Source organism: Oreochromis niloticus, linkage group LG5 (genome assembly GCF_001858045.2).
Source record: "Oreochromis niloticus isolate F11D_XX linkage group LG5, O_niloticus_UMD_NMBU, whole genome shotgun sequence".
Classification (NCBI taxonomy): domain Eukaryota; kingdom Metazoa; phylum Chordata; class Actinopteri; order Cichliformes; family Cichlidae; genus Oreochromis; species Oreochromis niloticus.
Genome location: NC_031970.2, coordinates 54,819 through 63,949, shown reverse-complemented (window position 1 = coordinate 63,949; position 9,131 = coordinate 54,819). Strand labels below are relative to the sequence as shown.

The 9,131-nt window shown below is 46.7% G+C and overlaps 1 protein-coding gene across 2 annotated transcripts; it reads right to left on the bottom strand.

The window, feature by feature from the left end:
* Positions 1-3,315: 3,315 nt before the first annotated feature.
* Positions 3,316-8,915, bottom strand: ctsa (cathepsin A). 2 transcript variants are annotated; one of them, NM_001311320.2, is made up of 14 exons: positions 8,810-8,915; positions 7,386-7,552; positions 7,204-7,315; positions 7,077-7,127; positions 6,916-7,002; positions 6,683-6,838; positions 5,216-5,392; positions 5,024-5,115; positions 4,842-4,920; positions 4,618-4,766; positions 4,458-4,533; positions 4,227-4,316; positions 4,040-4,141; positions 3,316-3,589 (listed from the first exon to the last, which is right to left on the bottom strand). In NM_001311320.2, exons 2-14 carry the CDS (start codon positions 7,550-7,552, stop codon positions 3,506-3,508), a joined length of 1,422 nt encoding a protein of 473 aa, NP_001298249.2. In that variant the 5' UTR covers positions 8,810-8,915; the 3' UTR covers positions 3,316-3,505. The 2 variants fall into 2 exon arrangements, with proteins under 2 accessions (NP_001298249.2, XP_005465409.1); XM_005465352.4 differs by lacking the exon at positions 8,810-8,915 and adding an exon at positions 8,104-8,249 and having other exon boundaries at positions 3,355-3,589.
* Positions 8,916-9,131: the final 216 nt, after the last annotated feature.

Here is a 9,131-nt window from a genome sequence, read left to right as displayed (position 1 = left end):
CTGCGTCAGGCCCAATTACCTCAGAGACCGCATCAAGAGCCTTCTGACCTACTGCTGCACACTCTGGTTCAACTGCTGTACTGTGGAGGACCAGAGGAAACTGCAGCAGGTGGTGAGGGCAGCAGAGCGGGCAATTGGCACCTCACAAACCCCCCTCAGAGACATTTATACTGGCAGACTTTAGCGGAGAGCCAGCATCATCATCAAAGACCCCTCCCACCCTGGACACTCACTTTCCCCCCCTACCCTCTAGTAAACGCTACAGGTCCATCAGGTCAAACCATCTTTATTATAATAGTAACCATCTTACTCAATGTGCATTACATTGCTTCCTTATATGGCAAAAATAACTTGTACATATCTGTGTAGATACATACGTTATCATATAAATTCCCTGTGCAGGTACCTCTTAAACTTTAAGTCTGTTTTTCGGTTTCTCTTATTCTAAAGGAATTTTAATGTAAAATCTACAGGCTGCTAATGCCGAGATGCCAAACTGTCTTTCATTGTTCTTGTAACAGTGACAATAAAGCTCTATTCTGTTCTATTCTATTGTTCAGTTCCAGTCTGCTGTTCTTACTGTTCTGCTATTGATCTTTCTGGGTTTTTGGACCACATAATGGCTGGTCCTTGGTCCGTCAGGTTTATTCTGTGTGGTGCAACCATCCCTGGTAAATGGAGTGGTTCTTATGTAGGGCTCTTTCTACTCTGCGCACTCAAAGCGCTTTAATCAACTTGCCTCATTCACACAAATCCTTTATTCTATGTAAGAGCTTTCTATCACATACGTTCTTACTCCAATGGATACATCAGAGAGTTCTCAGCCCCCTACTGTCCGCCATGTACACCTATGACTGCACGCCAACCCCCCCAACCAGCATCATCGTCAGGTATGCTGATGACACCACATCTCTGATGGTGATGAGACAGCGTACAGGGTGGAGGTAGAGAAGTTGTCCTGCTGGTACCTCAGGAGGCACAGACAGCTCCACTCCTCCCTCATTATAAATGGAGAACAGGTGGACTCTCTCTCCACCTTCAGGTTTCTCCACTGATTTCATCTGGACCCACAACACCATCGCCGTGGTAAAGAAGGCCCAGCAGCGGCTGCACCTTCATGTCCTGAGAAGAACCTGGACCAGGAGCTGCTGCTGCCCTTCTACCCTCCTCAGTGGAGAGGAACAGGAAGGCTGCACAGAGGGTCATTAAGACCACCCAAAAAATCATTGGGTGCCCTCTGACCCCCCTGGAGGCCATCGCCAGATCATCCTGTCTCAGGTAAACCAGGGCCATCACAGGTGACCCCTACACCCCGCCCTGCCAACCCACCTCACCACCTGATCACGTGACCCTCATCACTCGGGACACACTGTTGTGTGTGGTTGAATGTGCACAGTGTCGTATGGTGTAACAAACCAATGACACGGTGCTGGATGAATGGAGACGAGCCTGAGAGCGCTGAAGCTTTGAGTAACACAAACTTAGCGTACGTCAGTTTGTTCTGCAGGAAGTTTCACAAATACTTCACATCATACAGTATCAGTATCTGACGATATCACATGTAATCTACAAAGTCACTAAGAGCAATGCTTTAACTCTGACCTCTGTTGCTGCTCTCCTGTCATGTTCCTCTGAGTGAACTTTGGAAATACAGCGAGTCTGCTCACTGAAGGTCCAGGCGCTGTATTTTCAAACAGTTTGTGTTTGCTGAAATGCTGCATTTGAAACTACCTGACACAAAGTCATTACCGTCTCTATGCTCGCTGCTCTGCTAGATGCTGAAGTGCTACAACCACAGCTTGTAGGCATCTGCAACATGAACGCTGTCCTGGATTGTTCTGTCTTTAAGCCCTGAGATATAAATGATGCACCAATAGGACTGTCTTTACCCATTATTGTTTCTCCATTGATGATGATGATGGTGAATCACCTACTTTTAAAAAACTAAATAAACAAGCGAGGGGACGATCACGGAGGCCTGCGTGACAAACTGAAGGATTTCCACACAGATTTAATAAAAACATGGACATGCAGGAAGACTGTGTGTCTGATGGCTTCATAAAAATGTCCCTAAATTACTGTCACACTCGTGGTGCTCACCATGGTGTCCTGTTAGACTGTGGAGTAGAGCGCATATAAAATCATGCATGCCTGCAGGGCACTCATTCCTCCTTCAGTTCCTTGATTCATCTGCAGTCTGAGACACACTGGCCTGCTCCACCACACTGTCAACAGCCGGAGCGACAGAATGATGTAAAATAACTTTAGTCCACATCTTTAAAGAGCCTGATTTGGTTTGTCACACTGCTAAAGACAAGATGTAAAGTCCATCAGGTGAGAGAGCAAAAGGAAATTCTTATAATAAATTACAGGATCATGTCAACACAAGGAAAAGCTCAGCGCTAATCATCACACACATTTAACACCAACATCCTGAATTATTTAAACCTGAACTTTACATTTAACCAAAATTATGACAAACATATTTATTTTATGTGTAAGGTAAATACATGCATATCAAAATAAGCCAGTGACCTCATGTTTACAGGCAGAATCACTGAGCCTGTGAACATGAGGTCATTGGATTATTACGCCGGCTCAGATCTGACGACTTCACCCAGAAACTGCAGGACAGGAAGTTCAGGAAGACGCGACAGGAAGAACCCTGATGGTTCATCCTTTTAGAAACAGCTCACCTGTTCTGACTGTTGGACAGCCTCTGAGTTCAGTCTGCCCCCTGCTGTTTAAACAGGGGGCAGTCTTTATATTCTTAAATATTCACACTTTTAAACAGCTCCACATCTCTTCTGTGCCTTTGGATCCAGGTATCCTACAGTCGTGTTCTTCACTCGAGTTCCTGCTGCTGATCAAATACAGTACTGCAGCATTATTACACAAAATCACTGAGAAATTGTTTGTTCTCACTAAAGACAGGCTCAACCTGCACTCGGCCACGCCCCCGTTTGTACATAAAAAGGAAAAAGGTGGAGCTGGAGGTGACGGAGGAAATGAGACACAAGATGTTTTATGATTTTGTGCATTCTCGCGTCACGCTGCAGAGGACCCAAGATGGTGGTGGAAGGGGGTGGAGTCTGTCCATTTAAACATAAGATGAACCTTTATTAGTCCCACACGTGGGAAATATTTGGTCACAGCAGAAAGAAGGAGCTGCTCAGTGCTGTCAGGGTGTCCTGAGTGCACTGGGAGATGTTGGACGCCATTTAGAGACGACATCAGAGACGAAGCTCGTTAAAAATCAGTTTTTATTTCCCTTTAAATCAAACAAGCAGCAACTTCCTCATTTACAATAAAAAGAAAAAAAAAAAAAAAAAAAAGGAGTGGTGCCAGTGCTCGTTTCCATGACAACCAAGAAGATGACCAGGTGACAAGCTGGTCCGGAGGAGTGACATGATTGGCTGAGGTCTGGAAGGTGGTTGCAAAGCAACACAGAAGAGAGACGTGATGATTTGTTGACAGTGTGAGAAAAGAGGTCAGGGGTCGGAGGTCAGTAGGGCAGCTTCTTGATGAATCTGGTGAACATGGTGAAGGCAGCAGCTGGCTTGTCTGTTGGAACCATGTGACCTGAACCCTGCGGGAAGACAGCGGCACAGGTGAGAACAGTCGCCGGAAATCAGGCCTCAGTTGTTCACACGGAAACACCTGAGGCGGAAACACCTGAGGCGGAAACACCTGAGGCGGAAACACCGGCCGTTTCTGCCATCTGGTGGATTTTCTGTGAACTGCAGTAAGTGTCAGACTACATTTACCAGGAAGGTGATTTTTCTTCATCTACAAAGACAATTTGATTTGACGACGTTTAAAAACAAACAAACAAACAAACTGAAATATTAAAGCAGATTTAAACCAAACGAGACATTTTTGTTTGTTTCTTTTTTATAAATAAAGATACTTTAGAAAACTTAAGTGGTCCGATGATGAGAGAAACTAAACATTTGACACGACAGCTGACCTGAAACATATCCCCACCCCCAAAACATGACATCACACAGTCAGTGAGGATGATGAAGGTGGCATTTACCTTCACAGTGAGGAAGACAATGTTATCAAACTCTTTGACGAAGCCGCCGACTTGCTGACCGTCCACATCTTCGTAGATCCACGGACGCCTCTGGACTTGCACCTGAGACACAGGTAAGCACACCTGAGTGTCAGCTTATAGATCAGGTGACTTTGCAGAGGAAAACTCAATAAGAGCTGAACTCCACCTGCTGCTGCAGAGACTCCACAAACCACTCGTCCCCCATGAAGTTGCACGCCATGTCCACGTCGCCATTATACACGAGGATGCGGTACTTCTGCACAGAGAACACAACCGTCAACACTTTCCAGTCCATATTAGACAGGTGAAACAGGTGAGTCCTGTTAAAGGCTGGAAACATTTACACTGGGGGAAAAAATGAAAATAAAATTTAAAAAATGGGCGGAGCTTCACTGACTAGAGCGCCAAGCAGCTTCAGGTACTGTTTCCTGACATCCATGTAGAGCCGATCGTAGTTCAGGTTCACCTCAGAGCTGCGAGCGCAGAGCAGAGAGTCAGTGAGTCGGCACAGGTGAGGTGGACAGGTGAAACAGAGGTCAGGTGTGTGCCTGTGTTACCTGCAGATGACCCAGTCCAGAGCTTTGGGGCTGATGTGGAGGGCTTTTCTGACCAGCTGGTTGTTCAGGTATAGGTTGGAAGGGGTGGAGTTGGTGCAGGGGGGGTCCAGGCGGACAGACGGGAGCAGCGCCACCAGACTTTTGACTTTCTAAAGTGAGAAAACCACCTGGTCAGGTGAGCGCTTTATAGATACTGTTTGGATCATCAAGTGACCGGAACTCACCTGCGTCCACAGCCGGTTCCACTGATGGTGAATGAACGAGTTTCCCAGATCTCGGATCACCAGCTGGCCCCGCTCGACACTGACAACAAACAGGAACACACCTGGTTGAGCACCATACCTGCTGCAGGTTAGCTCACTGACAAAAAAAGATCACAGGCCGAACGTTAAAGGCCACAGCTCACCTGAGTCTCTGCGGGACTCCACCTGGACAGGAAGCGTACAGGTTGTATATGTTCAAACCTGAACTGTAGACGATGGTCTGAACCTCCCCCACCTGCAGAGGAAAACGGGCAAAACCTGAGACATAAAACAGAGCACCAGAGAGCCTACAGGTAGACGTCGGGTGCACCGCAGGTGAACCAGGTCGCACTCACGCTGTCCATGCAGTTCTGGTTCGGGTTGTCATAGAAGTTGCATTTCCCATCACTGCAGCAGTAGGTCTGAAGCTCCGCCCACAGGTGGCTGCCAAGCAGGCCGTGGTAGTAGGCGAAGTACACCAGAGAGTTGTCGTTCATCTCGTAGCTCGACATCCCATTCCCCACGGCGATGCCCTGCACCACAGGTGAGTCGAGTGAGGCAGGCATGAGGAGGCTGCTGATGTTTCCACAGCCTGAATATGACACTCCTGTTTTACCACAGGTACACCCGCTGCAGCTCAGGTGGGACACCCCATTGATCACATGGTCCTCTACAAGCACCATGTCACAGGTACACCTGTCTGCAGTGTTTTCTAATGATGTCACTACAGGAAGCACGTTCAAAGTGAACAGTGTCACCACAAACTCAGGTAAGAACAGATTTTTTTTAATGTTTTCACACCTGAGTGAGTTTTTCTGTGATTTGACGCTGTGTAAAGAAAACCGCTACTAATAACAATAATAACACTAAATGGAAAGGTGGAGGCTTTATCCAGGTTTGGAGCAGCAGCCTGAGCAGAGAAGCCCAGACCTCCCACACCTTGGCCACCTCCTCCAGCCCACCTGAGCAACATCGAGGCGTTCAAAGGCCAGGCGAGAGAGTAATCTCTCCATCGTGTACTGGGTCCGCAACACCTCACCTGCCTCGTTTTCATGTGGAGGAAGCAGCTCTACTCCGAGTTGCTCTCCAGTGACTAAACCCGACATCATGTCTCTAAGCCACACTTCACAGAAGCTCATTTCAAACCTCAGAGCTCAGCACCGAAGCTGTTTATGCTCCGAATTGCAGTGGAAGCAGTAACGCTGGACTCTTTGCAGTCTTTGGAAAGCCATTTTCACAGGTGCATCAGGTACGATACAAACCACTGCAGTGCAGTACCTGTAATACCTACAGCATGTTCTAATCGCTCTAATAGGATATTATGGTCAACAGTATCGAACGCAGCACTGAGGTCTAGCAGGACAAGCACAGAGATGAGTCCACTGTCAGAGGCCATAAGAAGATCATTTGTAACCTTCACTAAAGCAGTTTCTGTGCTGTGATGAGCTCTGAAAACTGACTGAAACTCTTCAAATAAGCCATTCCTCTGCAGATGATCTGTTAGCTGTTTGACAACTACTCTTTCAAGGATGTTTGATATGAAAGGAAGGTTGGAGATTGGCCTATAATTAGCTAAGACAGCTGGGTCTAGAGATGCTTTTTAAGTAAAGGTTTAACTACAGCCAGCTTGAAGGCCTGTGGTACATAGCCGATTATTAGAGATAGGTTGATCATATTTAAGATTGAAGCATTAATTAATGGCAGGACTTCTTTGAGCAGTTTTGTAGGAATGGGGTCTAAAAGACACGTTGATGGTTTGGAGGAATTAATTATTGAAGTTAAGTTCAGAACTGTTACCTGCTGCGTGTCAGGTGCATCATTACCTGCAGGTTGAGGCTGGCGTCCTCCATCACCCTCTCAGCGAGCGTTGGGATGTAGATTCCTCCATAGCTCTCTCCGGTCAGGAAGAGCTCATTCTTGCTGTACTCTGGAAACAGGCGGAAGAACTCCTTCAGGGCCAGGTAGTTGTTCATCGACACCTGCAGAGAAAAAGAAAAAGCTGAACACCTGACCTCCAGGCAGCCAACCGGCAGCTGAGTCACTGAGGGTCACTGACCTCGGTGTCATTGGTGGCGTATTTCTGATCGTCCGAATACGAGAAGCCGACTCCTGCTGGGGACTCCAGGTACAACATGTTGGCAATCTGCACACAGATAGTCGACCAATCAGCTTTGACCTCAGTCATGCGACCTCAACAAAAGTCACATGACAGCATACCTTGTTCCAGGCGTACGGGTTGTAGTCCAGCGTTGCACCGTCGCTCTGGATCTGAAATGACAAAAGGTCAGATCAGGAGTGGAGTCATAGTATACCTGTAGGGGGCAGGTGGGCAGAGTTCACCTACCAGGAAGGGTCCATGTTCGGTCAGCAGTCCGTCCAGCGAGCTACAGCCGGGGCCGCCATTCAGCCACAGCACCAGTGGGTCCGAGGACGGTTTGTTCTGCGACTCAACGAACCTGAGAACAGAAGAAGTGGTCAGCTGACGGTCAGGTGAGGCGTGTCTTCAGGCGTGTCTCAGGTACTGACCAGTAGTGCAGGTGTTTGCCGTCAGCCACACTCAGGTATCCAGAGTACTGCTTGAAGCTTGGCTGTTTCTGCAGACCCGGCAGGTACGTGATCTCGTCGGCCGCTGGGGCCGCTTCTGCGCCGAGCCACGCGGACAGGAAGTAACACGACAACAGCAGCAGCTGCATCTGATAGCAGACAGGAAGTAAAAACATCCAATAAAAATGCTCCTCCTGAGATTTCACCTTTATAATACTGAGGTAACGTCCAGCAGCTGACGTCCACGTGTTCCTTTCACTTTTATCACATGATCACATGACACAGCACCAATTATGTCATCTCTCCTGCAGGAAGTTACCGACTAGTTTTACTGTCAGTTTTACTGACTACTGACTCGCAGCTGGTTAGCACTGAGCAGGTTATCACTGACAGATCACCAGAAACAATCAATAACTGATCAAATGTGATGATTTCACAGAGCTGTCGGAGCTCTGCCAGAAAATAAAATAAAAAACCCTAACAAATCCAAACAAAACAAAAAAAAGTCAAACTAAATAAATACAAAAGCAGGAGGCTGCCCTCAGCATCAGCCTTTCAAAAATTAAACAAACTAGAAACTAAAAAAAAAAAATTAAACCTCAGTGATGATGTTAAAGTTTTAAAAAGGAGTTTTCATCACTCAGTTTTATTACATCCGACCCTGATTTTAAAAAAGAGAACTTAAAAAAACAAAGTTCACCTGTCCTCTGAGGTAAACCTGTAAAACAGGAGCTGCGCCACAGCAGGATCTCACACGCACCCGCACGCACACGTTAAATTAGGCAGAAATTTAAATGAAGTCTGGTGAGTTCCTCTGACGGCCACGAAACACGTGATTTCAGCAGGAAGTGAGATTTGTGTTCGCGGATTGATCACGACGAGACTTTCTGATTGGGGATCGATCAGAAGTCACGTGATCACTTTCCCCCTGAATGAACGAAAAGTTACGTTTTGGTTGAAAAGTTGATTCTGTTCATCTGGACGTTTTACTTTCGGACGTGACTGAGCATGCGCCAAAAAAATTTACATTTGCAGGTTTTTGAACGGAGTTTGGCAGAAACACGCAGTTCGTCATAACAGCAGTTCGAATAACTGCTCAGCGACTGGAAACGGGTTTCAAATAAGAGAAACGGAAGTTTCAGTTTCAACACGAAACGTTTTCGACTCACAATCAGTTCGATTATCGATCAGAAAGCGATCAGTTTCTCTCAGAGTGCTCGTTAACTGTCATGAAACAGATAGAAGGCTGTGTGTGTGTGTGTGTGTGCCCTGATACACACACACACACACACACACACATTTTAAACCCGGAAACGTGGACTATCACGCGCAGCAGCAACTTTAACGTCTTAAATCAGACAGAATCCAAACGGACCTCTGAATGGAGACCTCCCGCTTTCACTCACCTCTTCTCTATGCGTCCACCTGCTTCACCTGGGCTCGTGCTCTGCACTGGACACACCACGGTGAAAGAAGACAGCAGGTCATATGACAGGGGCAGGTCACATGACCCCTCCCTCCCTCCGTTTTTTTTTTCAAACTTTATTTGTAGGTTTTTTTAGGATAACTTTTTTTTTTAAATTAACGATTAAGAACAATACGAATACAGACTCTCGTAGAGGATAAAACAGTAGAATAATATCAAAGACTCCAAAAACAACAGAAAGAGTACCAGAGGGGCTAAATCAAATTGACAGTGTTAAAAGTGCAGAATAACAAAAAGGGAGC

Bases quoted from the DNA above. Each gene is read 5' to 3' on its own strand.
- ctsa (NM_001311320.2), bottom strand. From the start codon at position 7,552: ATGCAGCTGCTGCTGTTGTCGTGTTACTTCCTGTCCGCGTGGCTCGGC. The intron at 7,003-7,076 runs GTATGCTGTCAT...ATCTGTGTGCAG, and splicing joins ACCCGTACGCCTGGAACAAG to ATTGCCAACATGTTGTACCT. The intron at 5,116-5,215 runs GTGAGTGCGACC...TTTCCTCTGCAG, and splicing joins ACCAGAACTGCATGGACAGC to GTGGGGGAGGTTCAGACCAT.